At 37.9% G+C, this 16,870-nt stretch overlaps 1 protein-coding gene across 4 annotated transcripts in view; it reads right to left on the reverse strand.

Annotated features, from left to right (window-relative positions):
- The window catches only part of SCAI (suppressor of cancer cell invasion), a 122,341-nt gene that overhangs the window by 79,786 nt on the left and 25,685 nt on the right, over positions 1 to 16,870 (reverse strand). For 3 of the 4 annotated variants that reach the window (XM_055541124.1, XM_055541127.1, XM_055541126.1), the window contains exon 3: positions 9,161 to 9,220. The exons of the other annotated variant lie outside the window; for it this stretch is intronic. In XM_055541124.1, coding sequence (XP_055397099.1) covers positions 9,161 to 9,220 — 60 coding nt within the window. The remainder of the gene's footprint in view (positions 1 to 9,160; positions 9,221 to 16,870) is intronic. 4 annotated transcript variants of the gene reach the window in all.

A 16,870-nucleotide genomic window follows, 5' to 3' on the forward strand; every position in this document is an offset into this window, starting at 1 on the left:
TGTATACACACATTAAGTCTGAGAAGCAGTGATCTAGCTTTATACAAACTTTCTCAAAGCTGAAGCTTAGAAGGCTATATTCTTGTAATACAGAGAACAAGTTTCTTATACTTAGTGAGATGAAAGAACTGTATAATTACAGAACAGTCACAGGGTAAATCCTTCCCAGCAGCAGGGTCTTTTCCAATGAGTTGGTTCTTCCTATCAGGAGGTCAAAGTATTGGAGCTTCAGCATAAGGCAAAAGCAGAAGGGGGCATCAGAGAGTGAGATGGTTAGATAACATCACTGACTCAATGGGCATGAATCGGAGCAAATTCTGGGAGACAGTGGAAGAGAGAAGAGCCTGGTGGGCTGCAGTCCATGGGGTCAGATATAACTTAGCAACCGAACAACAGCAACACAGGGTAAAAGAAAAACGAATGGAATCCACCTCCATCACTCCCCTCAAAAAAAAAACTATCTGGATTCTTTATACTGAGCCAGCTGGGAAGCCTAATCTTATGAAACTAATCTCAAAGCCTTATTTTAAAATCAAGCTGAGAAATCCAAATAGTAATCTATAATGGAAATCTTATATTAAGAAAGAAGAACTTAGTCCTTGAAAAGAGTAAAGCTCATCTGAATAACATAAAGCTATATAGTTCCTAAACCTGGCTGATTATCCTGGAATATTTATTTTTTAAAAGATAAAGATTTCTGGGACCTACTTCCAGATATCATGATTAAAGACAGCTGGGATTTCCTTTTTTTTTTTTTTTTTTTTTTATTGTTTGAGCCATTTCTGATGATTAGTTCCATTTAAAAATCACTGTCTTAGGAGCTTTTTTTTTTTAAAAGATACCATTTTCTTTCTCATTACATTTTTAAATAATGGGTATGCATTTGGCCTATTTCAATAACCGTTAGATAATAAAAGAACAAAGAAGGGGACTAATTAGTCCTGGGGAAAAAAGTTTAGATGAAAGTGAGATTCTGCTGCTGCTGCTGCTAAGTCGCTTCAGTCGTGTCCGACTCTGTGCGACCCCATAGACGGCAACCCACCAGGGTCCCCCATCCCTGGGATTCTCCAGGCAAGAACACTGGAGTGGGTTGCCATTTCCTTCTCCAATGCATGAAAGTGAAAAGTGAAAGTGAAGTCACTCAGTCATGTCCAACTCCTAGCGACCCCATGGACTGCAGCCCACCAGGCCCCTCCGTCCATGGGATTTTCCAGGCAAGAGTACTGGAGCGGGGTGCCATTGCCTTCTCCGAAAGTGAGATTAAGTGATGTCAATTCACCACACCTAGAAAAAAGGTTTGTGAGCTCGTCAGCAACTGTGTAGTGGCCTGGAAGAAAGGAATCATTTCTGAGTGTCCAGATGTGAACTCACTTCTAGAATGACTACAGCTAGCAAGCTCCTTCAGCAATTCAGTGTGCGTAGTGGAGCTTAGACAATTTTTCTTAATGAATTAAGGATTTTATGAAATACCTAGTAGATTTGTTACACTACTCTGTGCAAGATAAGACTGCATCAAAGCCTCTAGAAAGGCCTGGAATTTAAAAGAAAAAGAAGGAAGAGAAGTAGGAAAAGAGGTGGAGAAAAAGGGAGGAAAAGGGACGAAAAGGAAGAATTTTTCCCCAAAAAAGAATTTCAATAGCAACCGAGTGGGCTACTTCATGAATCTGTCCATTTCTTTTTCTCTCTGTTGTCACCATCCTAATCTAAATCAATATCATTTATACTGCAGTCTCACAACTGGTTCTCCCCCACTTCTACTACTGAACTCCTTACTGCCTTCTTGATCAAAGAGCCAGAGTAATCTTTTTCAAGTTCCTTGAGATAGAGCCAGACCCAGAAATCACTAAGTTCAGAAGTCATTCCTGCAACAGATGCACAGGCAGGGTTCAGAAAGGTGGCAGCAGCATCTGTCTTAGTCCATTTGGACTCCTATAACAAAGTATCAGACTGGATGGCTTATAAACAGCAGACATTTATTTCTCACAGGGCTGGAGGCTGGAAGTCTGAGACAAGGGTGCCAGCATGGCTGGTTGAGGACTCTCCTGGGTGTACACTTCTTGTGGTATCCTCAAACATGGAAAGGCACTAAGGGACCTCTCTCCTGCCCCTTTTACAAGGCACTAACCTGTGAGGTTCCACTCTCACAACAGAGGGACCTCCCAAAGGTGCCACCTACTAATACCACCTCTGGGGCTTAGGATTTGAATGCATGTATTTTAGGGGAACACACTCAGATTGTTACAGTATCACTAAGCATACAGCTCTCTTCAGGTGGTATGACTTTGGCAGTAATTCCAGGCCTTTTGACAAAGTCTGTTTTCTGAACCAGATCCTCCAGTCTTTTCATAAGTGCTATGAAGTACTTGACAATCTTCCAATAAATTCCTTTTTTGCATAAGCTGGCTGGAATCAGAACCTGTAATTCTCAACCAAGAAAACTTTTTGGAACAATGCCGTGCCTTTTTCCTTTATAAAATGACCTGTCACTAAGTTTAGCCTTCCAAAAATGGGTATAATTAAAAAGCTGACATTCTAAATACCATGCAGGTCACTAATCTCCTGAAAACAGCTTTCAAAATGAACAATTCCCATTTTATTTCTTGATTAAACATCTACTCTGAGCTTGCATCTGGTCAGCTAACTATGGCTGAAGAAACAGACAATCAAGCTGACTGGTCTCATTTTCAATTTATGACCTCAAACCAGGCACTCCACTAGATTTCCCGAGTCCATTCACCATTTACCTCTCCACAGCATTATGCCACACCTTCTCCTTGCTCCTCAACATCCAACAACACATCCCCATCCTCACTTTGCAGCTGATGGCAACTGTTCTGTATTTCACTGAAAAAAGAGGCAATCAGGAAAGTATGGTTCCACAGACTTTCAACCACATCTGCACCAACCTACCTGCACCTGTAACCATACACACTTCTCAGTCTTACTTCTATTACCTTGACTGAACTGCACTCATCTCTATTTATGTGTTAGCTCTCACATCCCTATTATTATTTAAGGACATCAGCCCAGCAACTGTTCTCTTTCTGCAGCATCACCAATCATCTCTTCTATACTGCAAAACTGTTATCATTATCTCCCAACTTAAAAATTCTCAGCCAAAGCAATCTAAAGAGAGAAGAACACATTTGGAGCATCATGCACTTTTAGTTTCAAACTACGTTAAAAATCTATAGTAATTAAAACAGTATGGAATTTGGCATAAAAACAAACACATATGTCAAAAGAACAGAGAGCCCAGAAATAAACCCACACACATATGGCATACACACACACACACACACACACACACACTCCTTATGACAAAGCAGCCAAGAGTGAACAATGGGAAAAGAACAGTCTCTTTAACATATGGTGTTGAGAACATTGAACAGCCATATGCAAAAGAATGAAACTTGGCCACTACCTTACACCATACATAAAAATCAACTCAAAATGGATTAGACTTGAACATAAGACCTGAAACCATAAAATTCCTAGAAGATAACATAGGCGGTAACTCCTTGACATAGGTCTTGGTGGTGATTATTTGAATCTGACATGAAAAACAAAAGCAACAAAAACAAAATTAAACAAGTGGGACTATATCAAACCGAAAAGCTTCTGCATGGCAAAGGAAACCATTAAGAAAATGAAAAGGCAAATGGGAGAAAATATTTGCAAACCATATATCTGCTAAGGGGCTAATATCCAACATATAGAGAGAACTCATACAACTCAATAGCAAAAAAAAAAAAAAAAAAAATTGTGATTATAAAATGGGCAGAAAATCTGAACAGACTTTTTTCCAAGGAAGACCATGGGTAATAAGAATATGAAAAGATGTCCCCATCATGGGGAGAAGGAAATGGCAACCCACTCCAGTGTTCTTGCCTGGAGAATCCCAGGGATGGCAGAGCCTGGTGGGCTGCCGTCTGTGGGGTTGCACAGAGTCAGACACAACTGAAGCGACTTGGCAGCAGCAGTTAGCAGCCCTCATCAGGGAAATACAAATCAAAACCACAATGAGATATCACTTATCATCTGTTAGAATGACTATCAAAAAGACAAGAAATAACAAGTACTGATGAAGATATGGAGAAATGGGGACCTTTGTGTACTGTTTGTGGGAATGTAAATAGGTGCAGCTACTATGAAAAACAGTACAGATGTTCCCCAAAAATTAAAAAATAGAACTACCATATTATCTAGCAATTCCATATCTGAGTATTCATCCAAAAGAAATAAAAATACCAACTCAAAAAGATATATGCACCCCTGTGTTCACTGCAGCATTATTTACAATAGTCTAGATATGAAAGCAACCTAAGCATCGATCAATGGATGGATGGATAAAGAAACTGTGGTGTGTATATATACACAATTGATCATTATTCAACTATAAAAAAAAGAAAGAATTTTGCCATTGGTGACAACATGAATGGACATCGAAAGCATTATGCTAAGTGAAATAAGTCAACCAAAGAGACAGCCCAATGCAGAACAATTCCAAAAGGCCACTTTAGCACCAGAGCTCCCTGTGGAGTCAGCCAAGATGTGGTTTAGGACTACATTACAGTCCAACTTCTCTACTTGCCAAATCCTAACTCTTTCCTATTTCTTCCACAGGTGCTAAACATCTGGACACTCCCTAACATCCCATAGATTACACTCTGTCTCAAATTCTGCTTCCAGGAGACCCCAACCTGTGACAGTTAAAAGAAAAAACAGATGCTTGCTGCTGAAACTAAAAAAAAAAGTCAAAAAACCACATCCCTATGAAGTAAAAATGGACATCCTTGTAATAGGCCTATAATATGCATTCTCTCCTACAGAAAAGGCTGCATAATAACAGACTGCTCTATTTTCAACAGAGCATAAGGTCAACCGTAAAAACTACTATTCTGGGTATCCAGTTGTAGCCAAGTAATCAAGTTATGGCCAATCTGATTTGAGCTGAAGTGATGTGTATAACTTCCAGAATTTGTCCATAGAAGAAGTAATGTGCCCTCTACATCTGATCTTTCTGCTTTTTGTGAACAGGAATATGGACAAAATGTTCAGCATCTTGGGCCGTGCAGATGCAGGCAATAACGCAGTGATGCTAGAGCAGCAAAGCAAAAGGAGCCTGGAACCCTGTGGAGCTACCACACTAGCCCTGGACTGTTTAAACTGGATTATTATATCAGAAAGAACTCTCTAGCCTGTTTAAACGTCTATAACTTGGGTGACAGCTCAACTGCTTTCAGTCCTCTATTTACATCTCCCCCTAACCCGGTGCTCTCATTTCCAACAGCCAGCACCTGCAGGTCTTGTAGGAGGGCTACTGTCAGGCTGCCAGCACGTTTCTCCACCTCTCCCCATCAGGAGGGGTCCTTCAGCAATGACGGACAGGAACAGAAGTATAAAGTCTCTGCTTTCTTTATTTGCCCCTGATAGTGGCAGCACTTAGGTATAAGCTCCAGAACTCCCCGGAAAGACTAAGCCAAAGTTGTCCTCCTTGGGGCTTTGCTTTACATTTGCTTAGTAGCCTCAGCTTCCTTTTCCTCACTCTCTACCAGGTTTCCCTGAAACTATTTCTAGGAAAGTCACTGTCCCATGAAACCTCATCCAAAGTTCTGCTTCTGGGGAATCCTATCTGAGGCAGCAGTCATTGAACGTTATCACTGAGCACCATCTCACTTCCCTAGGATGACAACTGTACACCATTCCAAACCTTTTTCTTTGCATGAAATGTAATTATATGATACAAACTATTCACCTTGCCTTTTTCACTTAAAATATTTCATGGATCATATTCCATGACAGTAAAATTTATATACACTTCAAAAATTTTAAAGATGCATGGGTTGCCTATAAAGTATAAATCAGTATCCAAAAAAAAAAAATATTTGGGGGGGATAGAAGTAAAGAAGGAATTTTTAAAGGAGTGGGGAGAATTCTTTGGTTTATCTCTGCAATTCTGCTCCTCAATAAGAAGAAAAACTACTAACTTTTAGGAACAGTGAAAAAAGAAGCAATGTAAAATTTGCTAAAAATAGGTAAATTTTATTTTCTTTATTCTACATTTAATACATGAATATTTAATATACCTAGATATATATATGCTGCTGCTGCTAAGTCGCTTCAGTCATGTCCAACTCTGTGCAACCCCATAGACGGCAGCCCACCAGGCTCCCCCGTCCCTGGGATTCTCCAGGCAAGAATACTGGAGTGTGTTGCCATTTCCTTCTCCAGATATATATATAATTCATATTAAAAATCAGGATGTTATTCCTTTGAGTCTTGTGACTTAAGGAGGCAGGAAGAAGAGAAAGAATTGTGTGAATTGTATGTGTATTGTTAGTCTACTCTAATTCCTATTTGAAGTTTGGTCCCCCAAGGAATAGTCTTTTCTTATTGGCAAAAAATATGCTGGATATTTCAGAAGGATATGTTGCTTAAAATATACCTACATTTCAAGGAAGAAGAGATTACAGATGCTTCATAAACCTTTAAGTATTAAATAACAGTCAACAAGCAATAGAAATTTCAACATTTCAATATCAACATTTAAGCGTATAAATATATTTAGAACATAACTGAAAATATAACAATAAAAGTGATCTCTTATTGGATGTTAAATCTGGATTAAAAGAGACTTACTAAAGCACTGTAACATTTATTTACTATGAAATAATTATACTGGTACACAAAGTCAAACATAAGCCTTCAAAGATAAACTCTTTTCAATGACAAGATTGTTTTAAAATCATTTGGCACTGTTCAATGTTATAACCAAAAAAATTTGGTGGGCCAATAACCCAAAATGCTATAACTGCAAGAGAGGCATGGTGGTGAGATGCTGGTAAATTAAGAAATAGAGGATTGGGGAGGGATACACTGGGAGTTTGGGATTAGCAGATGCAAGCTATTATGTATGTGTGTGTATATATATATATATATAAATTTATATTTATATATACACACACACACATGTGTATATATATGTATGTGTGTGTATGTATCTGAATCACTTTGTGGTACACAAGAAATTAACACAACATTGTCAATGAACTATACTTCAATAACTTTTAAAAAAAGAAAGAAATGGAGGCCAGATGTGGGAGAGAACTTCTTTGGTGGTGTTTTTCCTATTTGTTACTGCAAAGGAAACCTCCAATCTAGTTATTAAACTTTCAGTCTATCTGAGGTAATAGCTATATGCCAAAAGCAATTACAGAGGCTAGAAATGAAGCTCTGAGGGTTTTGTTGTTATTGTTTTAGCTGAAGTAAGATAATTCCTGGGTTTGTGTACTTGTGCTCTTATCCCTTAATCAGTAAACACATTTACGATTTCAAAATTCTCACTACTTTTTCCCATTTCTTCCCTATTGGAAAAATCACAGACTAAGAAAAACCATTACCCTGGATAAATATTCAATATTACTTTTGATGTAAACATTTTTAGACAATTTTTAAAAAGCAGATCGAGCAAATGAACATGGGAAGATTACATGCATGTTAGTAAGGGGTGTTAAATTTATATTAATCACTGGTAAAAAATCAATTATTTTTTGTTTATGAGCAACTGTCTGATTGGAACAGTATCTGTAGTTTAAAACCAGTCTCTAATGACCTTTGTGAAGCTCTATAAAAACCATCGGGCTTCCCTAGTGGCTCAGATGGTAAAGAATACAACTGCAATGCAGGAGACCTGGGTTCGATCCCTGGGTTGGGAAGATCTCCTCGAGGAGAGCATGGCAACCCACTCCAGTATTCTTGCCTGGAGAATTCCCATGGAGAGAGGAGACTGGTGGGCTACAGTTAACAGGGTCACAAAGAGTCATACACGACTGAGTAACTAAGCACAGCATAAAACCATCAGTAAAGCCCTTGACTACTTTGTGGTAACGGTTAAATATTCTAATGTGAGGGTTTTTTTTTGTTTTTGTTTCACTGTGGCTATACAGAACATAAAACTTAACTATTTTAACCATTCCTCAGTTATACGGTCCAGTGGCGTGGCATGAAGGTCATTCACACTGTTGTGAAACCATCACCACCATTCATGTCCTAAACTTCTCCATTTTTGGAACCAAAACTCTGTACCCACTGAGCAACTTTCTATTTCTCCTTCCCCAGCCCCTGGCAACCACCATTCTACTTTCTGTCTCTATGTATTTGACTAATCTAAGTACCTCCTATCAGTGGAGTCATACAATATTTATCCTTTTGTGTCTGGCTTATTTCACTTAGCATGATGTCTTCAAGGTTCATTTATGTTGTAGCATGTATCAGAATTCAACCCCTATGACACTGAATAACTACATGTGTACAACACATTCCGTTTATCCATTCACTCATACATGGACATTTGGGTGGTTACCACCTTTTGACTATTGTGAATAATGCGGCTATGAACACTGGGGTCTATATCTGTTCAAGGCCCTGCCTTCATCCTTTGATGAAAGTGGAATTATTATATCACGCAGTGGAATTATTATATACACAGAAGTGGAATTATTATATCACGTAGTAATTCTATGTCTAAATCTTTGGGGAACCACCACACAATGTAAGATTTTAAAGCACAATTATTAGTGTATTCTACAGACATATGAGAAGCAGCTCTTATTTTCTGTGTTGATTGCTCACATTGCCTATATTTACCTCAAAATTTCAACTTGTAACACTTGTCAGAAGAGGCCCAGGATTTCACATTTGAAAGGGGGGGAGAAAACAGTAATAATAGCAGCTATCACCTGTTGATAGACTGTGAGCTAAGAGCTTTAAGTATAAGGATGAACACACAGTACTAGCCAGACAAGAATTAAAGTACGATCTTTTCCTAAATGTCTCAGAAGGTTAACAGTCATTGTAATAGAGGTCTGGGGGAGTCAAGTTGGTCAAACCGTTTAGATTGTCTCCTGAGGATTTTTCCGACTTTAATACATCCTGTGACTTTCTAAGAGGGGATACATTGAGCTGATGTTCAAGTGTTTTGCCTTTTGTTGAAGATCACGCTGGAGAAACGTTCTGACGTAGGGCAAGGTTCCCAAGGGCAGCACTCTAAGCACTCGGGTCCTGATCACTCTTTGATGGGGGAGGCTGTCCTGTACATTGCAGCAGGCCAGCAGCGTCCCTTTCCTCCACACACTAGATGCCAGGAGCACATCCCCACCTTAGGACGATCAGCAACGTCTCCTGGACCTCCCTGGTGGTGCAGTGGATAGGAATCCTCCTGCCAATGTAGGACACATAGGTTAGATCCCTGGTCCAGGGAGATTCCACATACCTCAGGGCAACTAAGCCTGTGGGCCACAATTACGGGAGCCCACGCACCCTCAAGCCCATGCTCTGCAACAAGAGAAGCCACTGCCATGAGAAGCCCGTGCGCTGCAACTAGAGAGTAGCCCCCACTCCCCACAACCAGAGAAAGACCATGCACAGCAATTAAGACCTGGTGCAACCAAAACTAAAAAAATGCCCCCAGACATGGCCAAATGTAAAATCATCCTGGGTTGAGGGCCAGTGGTCTGTTATAATGTCAGTGAATTTACCGTCCGTTTCCCCATTTAAACAGAGGTCATCAGACAGGAATGTCCTCTTTGCTTCCCGCCTCACACCTCCCCGTGTCCCCTGTCTTCCTCTTCTGCCAAAGGACAGCTGTTCCTCTCAGCTTCCACCCGTGCACTGGATTCCATTCCTACCTGCCTCACACCACCACCTGCCCACATGTATCCTCTGGACAGTACGTTTAATTTCTCCCTCAGACTCCAAACATGCTCACTTTTATCTTTCCTAAACAAAAGAAACAAACCCAAATCCTTTCTCCTCCCCCTCAAGTTGTCTCCCTCCTCTATGCAACCAAATTTTCGTAGGATCCATCTTGTACTCATGGGCTCCACTTTCACTTTTCCACTTTCACTACTTTTATACGTTTACTTCTCTACCCAAGAAAATCTGGGTCTACAGCTGTTTTTCTATTTTCTCAAAGATTCCATCTTCCCTTAACTCACATCACAGGGTGTTTAAAATATTTTTGAATGAACTTCTGGAGAAAATCTTTGACCTGGCGAGCAATCTCACCATGATGTTATTCTCCTGGCTCTCTTTCCCCTTAGTGACGGCTTTCTCTGTTTCTTCTGCATCCCTAAAGACAGGTACCTATGGGGATGGTTTTCATTACTTCTCTTCTAAATGAACTCCATGACTCCAAATACCCCTAGGAATTCCCTGTTCATCTCTGCTGCTGCTGAGTCACTCCAGTCGTGTCCGACTCTGTGCGACCCCATAGACGGCAGGCCACCAGGCTCCTCCGTCCCTGGGATTCTCCAGGCAAGAACACTGGAGTGGGTTGCCATTTCCTTCTCCAATGCATGAAAGTGAAAAGTGAAAGTGAAGTTGCTCAGTCATGTCCGACTCTTAGCGACCCCATGGACTGCAGCCCAGCAGGCTCCTCCGTTGATGGGATTTTCCAGACAAGAGTGCTGGAGTGGGGTGCCATTGTTCATCTCTGAGCCCACATTAAATCCTGAGCTCTAAACTAAGATTTTTTAATGGCAAGGTGGCTGCTATACAAAATTATAATTTTGAATAAAAGGAACAAAAAGTAGTTATTACCATAAACAGTAACTGCCACCAAGAAATGACTTCTACACACAGGCACTGAAGAAAGTGCTTTATAAATACTATTAACTCATTTAATTTACTCCTCTACAATCCTATGAAGTCAGCTTACTATTCCAATATTATAAATGAAGTTACGATCTCAAAGAAGTAACTTTCTCACATAGCTAGTAAAATTTAAGTATAGCATGGGAACTAGATTTTACTTCAAAGCCAGTTTTTTTAAATCAAGTGTATTGTTTCATATTATCTTTTAAATCTCTCCTCAGAATTCAATTCTCTTAGCTCCTCTTGATTTTTACAAACTTACAGGGTAATTTAAAATCAGCGCTGGAAACTGTATATACCTGGACCTCTGGATCAAAGAAAATAACTATTTTTCTAAGAATCCTAGGGCTGAAAGAAAGTCTGCGTTATATAGTTCATCCCCAAGCCTGTAGGCAGAACTGTATCTAGACCATTCCAGACAGATGGGTATCTTCTATTTTTAATGACATCTAGGAAAGGAGATTCTCGCCTACCAAATTTAGGTTGTGAGCCAAAGGAAGGAAGTGGATCTAATTTTATGCTTCATATAGCTACACCTTCACATACAATTGGCAATATGCATCCTAACAGGATATTAGAACAAGTAGAAAGGCACACAAAAATCTACAATCAAAAACTAAGGCCAGTCACTAGAAAGGGCTTCGGCTAGATGTCAAATTGACAAGGGACCAAAATCATTCTAGTCCAAAGTACAAAAGAACTGACATCATAGTCTTCCTATTATGTTAAAACCCGTCTGGCAGAGTAACAAGAAAAATGACAAAAGAGTTTCCAGCAGGCAGTATACCCATTACCTGACTAACTAATTACAGTTAAGTCCAAATCTTAATGAAGCACAGTCATGAATGCACCTTAACTGAGTAACTTTTTAAGGCTTCCAGTTTTACCCTTGCCAACACATCTTGAGGCTCCAGGCTTGAGGATCCAAACATTTCACAATTCCCCCCGAAGATTTCCTAATTCTGCATATTACAGAAGAAAGTTAAAGTCACTGTAGGATAATTATCTCAAAGATACTGACTAGAGCCAACACAAAAGTTTAATTGGCCCTGAAGTCAAATACTTTCCCAAATTAACCATTTGGACATGCATCTTCACAAAGTTAGGAGAGTTTTGGCATTACTTCAAATATCATAACCCCATGGGTCAAATCATACTGTAAAACTAAGTTCATTTTTTTTAATGATTAAAGGAAACAAAGTGGATAATCACAAGAGTATAAATTTTGAATTTCACTATCATTAAAATCTAGTACAGACTAGCAATAAATGAAAGTTGATAAAGCTCAGGAAATGTCTGTATAAAATTACAATAGCAGAGTTGGTATAATTCCAAAAACTCAGGTCACTGCTCAACCATATTTTAAAACAAATACTCATCAGAAATAGCAAATGTCAAAGATAAAAATAGCGACCTGATCCAATCAGGCAAATCACCAGATATCTTTTTGAAAATAATTCAAGTTGCTTCCCAGAAGACAGCATCTATTTCTACCTATACATTAATGAGGTAGGACATTTGTGACCAAAACAGTTCTTTCCCTCATTTGTTTTAGTGAATGATTTGACAACAAAAAGAATTAAAAATACAAGGTTTCAACTTGTCACACAAAACATTGTCATCATTGTTTTAACCCACCCAAAAACCTCTTACAAGCACAAAATATGTATTTCAAACTCCGAACTGTCTTCAATTTAGATAAAAATTGCCTATCCCTCAAAACTCTAAACTAAACAACAAAAATGCTACCTTATGTTTTACCAGACAGCAGCTACTCTATAATGCCAAGTTTTATTTGAGGTCTGCTGGAGGTTCATGCAATTTTTTTCTCAGCTGCTTCTCAGTCATCACCTGATCTGGAAGTGGTAAGTGGTTAACAGCTTTATGATTCCAATTCACATTCTATCATGAGCAATCTCTGATTAGTAATTACAGTAAGCTATTTATAACACTCAGGGTATTTTTAATAACAGCTTACATGAGATATAATCCACTATGCCATATAGCATAACTCTTTAAACTATCCAACTCATTGGTTTTTAATTTTCACAAAAATTCTACATCAGCCATCACTACTTAATTCCAGAATATTTTCAACACCTCCTAAAGAAATCTCACTGTTACTCACCATTCTTCACTTTTCCTTACTCCTAACCCTGGCAACCATAATTTACTTTTTCTCTAATGATTTGCCTCTACAGGGCATTTTATATAAATGTAATCACACAATGTAGACTTTAATGACTGGCTTCTTTAACATAATGTTCTGAAGATTCATCAATACTGTAGTATGTGTCAATACTTCATCTTTTCTATGACTGGGTAATATTCCGTTGTATAGAAATACCATATCTTATTTCACTATTCATCTGTTGATGAACATTCGGGTTGTTTCCACTTTTTGACTACTATGAACATGCTGCTTTGAAAATCTGTGTACAAGTCTTTGTGTGAACATAAGTTTTCATTTTTCTTGAGTATTTACCTAGAAGTGGAGTTGCTGGGTCACATGGTAACTCTATGTTCTTAACTTTTTGAGGAACTGCCAAATTGTGCCAAAGCACCTACATCCCTTTACAATCCCATCAGGCCTCTAGTGTAGGTACAGTTTCTTCCTATCTTCACAAAAGAATTGTCTTTCTTTTTTATTATAGCCATCATAGTAGTAAGAAGTGGTATCTCACCGTTCTGATTCAAATTTTCCTAGTGATTAATGATGCTGAAAATCTTTGCATGTGCTTATTGGCCATATACGTGTCTTCTTTGGAGAAATGACTCAAATCCTTTGTTCATTTGTGAATTGGATTATTTGTCTTTTTATTGCTTGGTTGTAAGAATTTTTTAATATTCTGGATATGTTCCTTATCAGATGTATGCTTTGCAAAATAATTCCCCCATTCTGTGAGTTTTCTTCTCAGTTTCTTGAAGGTGTCTTTGAAGCAAAAAAAAATTTTTTTAATTTTCACACAGTACTAATTTATCTATTTTTTCTTTTGCCATTTGCACTTCTGGTGTTAGATCCAAGAAACCACCGCCTAATCCAAAGTCACAAAGATTTACTTCTATGTCTTCTTGATAGATATAACACCATTTCAACATCAATTTCTCCTCACACTCCTACTGAAATCAGATATGTACAGGTTTCATTTCTGGGCTTTTGATTCTATTCCATTGATCTATATGCCTATCTTTATGCCAGGACCACACTGCTTTGATTACTGTAGCTTTGTAGTAAGTTTTGAACACTTAGGTTTTTAAGGAATACATGAAGAGTATGTTTACACTCAGAAACTCCAATTACAGGAAGACTCCTTTTTTTCTGATTTCAAACTTACTCTCAGCAAATTTCAAAAGAAATCAGCATGTTCAGCTACTTACATAACACATTTTCAGAGGTATGTGTTCAGCATACTCAGTTTCATATACAGGACTTTACTTCTTTTCCATTTGATTTCATGCAAGCACTAGAATCCTAGCTGCTCTGCTGTACAGGCTATAATACACCTGCCACCTGAGTTTAAAACAAAACTTTTTTATAAAAAGAAAATTTTCTCAAATTAAGTGACACTTTTTTGGGGGTCTCTCCAAAATTTTCTTTAATGATGTTATGAGTTGAATATATTTCTTAAAGTATTAATATCAATGTTCTATGACCCAGAAGTGAACCAGACTGATTTTAAGTCTTGCCGTAAGGAAGATTTCAACATACAATAGTCACAAAGACTGCATATAACTGAAGTTACAGGACCATCTATATTCCTTTTAGTATATACATATATAACATGAGTCTAAAATCTATCTGTGAACCTCAAGGGGCACACATAATTTAAGAGAGAAGAGTGTGTCACCAGGGGAGAAGCAGCCTAGAAAGCTTAAATAATTTCATAATAACTTACTCTCAATTCTAAGAACTTAAAACTACTCTTATTTAAAGTATCCACACTGCTGCTATTTCCTAAATGATAATGACCTTCAAAGTGGCTTGACAGTTTTACTTTTGCTGGCAGTGACTAAAAGCAACACACAAACTTTGAGACGCCATCTGGTGGTGAGAAAACCAAGCCATCACCTCACATATAAAATTTCAAATAACTCACTAACACATCAGTAATTAAGGAAAAGTTCTATTTCCCCAAGGGCTAAAACTGCTCTGTTCCCTTCATGACACTGGGTGAACTACATGGATCTCAACAGACCTGCCTTGTTTCTCCTCCCCACAAAATAAAGCAATCCCAATAGATGTCCCTTCAAAGTCTTTTAGGCTCAATCATTCTGTATAGTAGTATATCTGAATGTGTACAGTGGAAATGGGAAATGTTGTATTTTAGAAGTAGAACCACAGATAAATACTTTGGTATAAGTGCCTATTTATGTTTTCCGTATTTCCATTTTTGGCACAGAAAAGAAAACTGCTTCAACTACTTGCTCTATTTTATCCCCAGGAACTTAAAACCCCTCTCTTAATGCATTTCCAAATCTTAATCTTCAAAAATTAAATAACTCATTGGAAAAAGATATAAATAAGATAATATTTATTCAATATGATCTTAGAAAACCTTGATTTAAAATTTTTAAACAGTTTAAATTACTTAAGTGTAAGTAAATCTGGTTGTCTATTCAACGTAGAAGACAACGAAAAATACAAGAATTGGAAGATTCATTTCCAATGGCCTAGCCATCCAGTGAAATCTTTTTTAGCATGATAAGCTTTATTTACAGTCTGACATCCTCAGGGATCTAGTCTGACAGCTCTCCTGCACAATTTCTACTACAATACTCTTCTGGCCTCTCTTGGCGCATGTAAACTGCTGTTAGGTAATATTTCTTTTGGCAACAGACTACATTCTTCATAGAAACAGACCTTCAACTGAACCCTCTCCACTTCAAACTCATATTCTTCCCTAACAGGTGAATCTTAAACTAGATGTACTATAAAAAGATGGACACATTTTAAGGTATTGAAATGTCAGATAGTCACTAAATCTCCCTGATACTAGAATTCAAGTTACAATCTCTCTTGAACAGAAATAAAAAATGGTTCTGGTAAATCATATTCTGAACTAGAGTTAAATAACTAAAATAATATAAACAGTACTTCCAAAATTTAAAAACTATACTTTCAATTCATTATACCTATATTTTTATTCAATATATACTCTATAAACAACATTACCCACAGAAAAAGAGGTAAAATGTATATTTCACAGACTGACAGAGCACAAATGAAGTACTGAAACAACCACTTAAAGTTCTCTCCATTTAAAATCCAATAACCCCAAGTATGCTTTAACTTGGGCTTCCCAGGTGGCGTTAGCAGTAAATAACCTGCCTGCCAAGGCAGGAGATGTAAGAGACATGGATTTGGTCCTTGGGTCAGGAAGATCCCCTGAAAAAGGGCATGGCAACCCACTCCAGTATTCTTGCCTGGAGAGTCCCACGGACAGAGGAGCCTGGAGGGCTACAGTCCATAGGATCTCAAAGAGTCAGACACGACTGAAGAGACTTAGTGTGCGCGCGCGCGCACACACACACACACACTTTAATTTAATTAAAACATTTATTTGGTCCAAAGCTTCAGATGATACTGAGTTTTACCAGAGATAGAACCAGCTTGCTAGTTTACTATCTACTGGAGAGGATAAAAAAAAGTATCCAAATTTACAAGTATATATTAAGATGATATGACATAGTTTGAAAAAGCACAGGATTGCAAGGTTTATTCATTTTTAGATGTATGACCTTGAAAGGCTCATTTGTTCTCCTAGAAAAACAGCTGACCAAAACAGAAATAAAAATTTTAAATCTCAATTAAAAAGATATTAAATCTCAACAGTCCTATATCTATTAAAAACACAGATTTGTAATTAAACAGTTTCCCAAATAAAATTACCACATGGTTTCACCAGAGAATTTGTCTAACCATATATGGAAGAAAAAGCACCAATAGTAAGCAAAGTTTTCTACAGAAAAAGAAGGAATGTTTCCCTACCCATTTCATAAACCAGGACAGCCCTGATGTTTAAGGAAGGGTAGTATATGAACATAGACACAGATGCAAAAGTCCTAAAAATATATTGGTAAATTGAACACAGAAATATATTAAAAAGGATTACATATCATGAGGAAGAGGAGTTTATTCCAGAAATGTGAAGTTGATTTAACATTGGGGGAAAAAAAATCAATGTAATTCAACACACATTAACAGGGGTAAAAA

This window comes from Bubalus kerabau, chromosome 11 (genome assembly GCF_029407905.1).
Source record: "Bubalus kerabau isolate K-KA32 ecotype Philippines breed swamp buffalo chromosome 11, PCC_UOA_SB_1v2, whole genome shotgun sequence".
Taxonomy (NCBI): domain Eukaryota; kingdom Metazoa; phylum Chordata; class Mammalia; order Artiodactyla; family Bovidae; genus Bubalus; species Bubalus kerabau.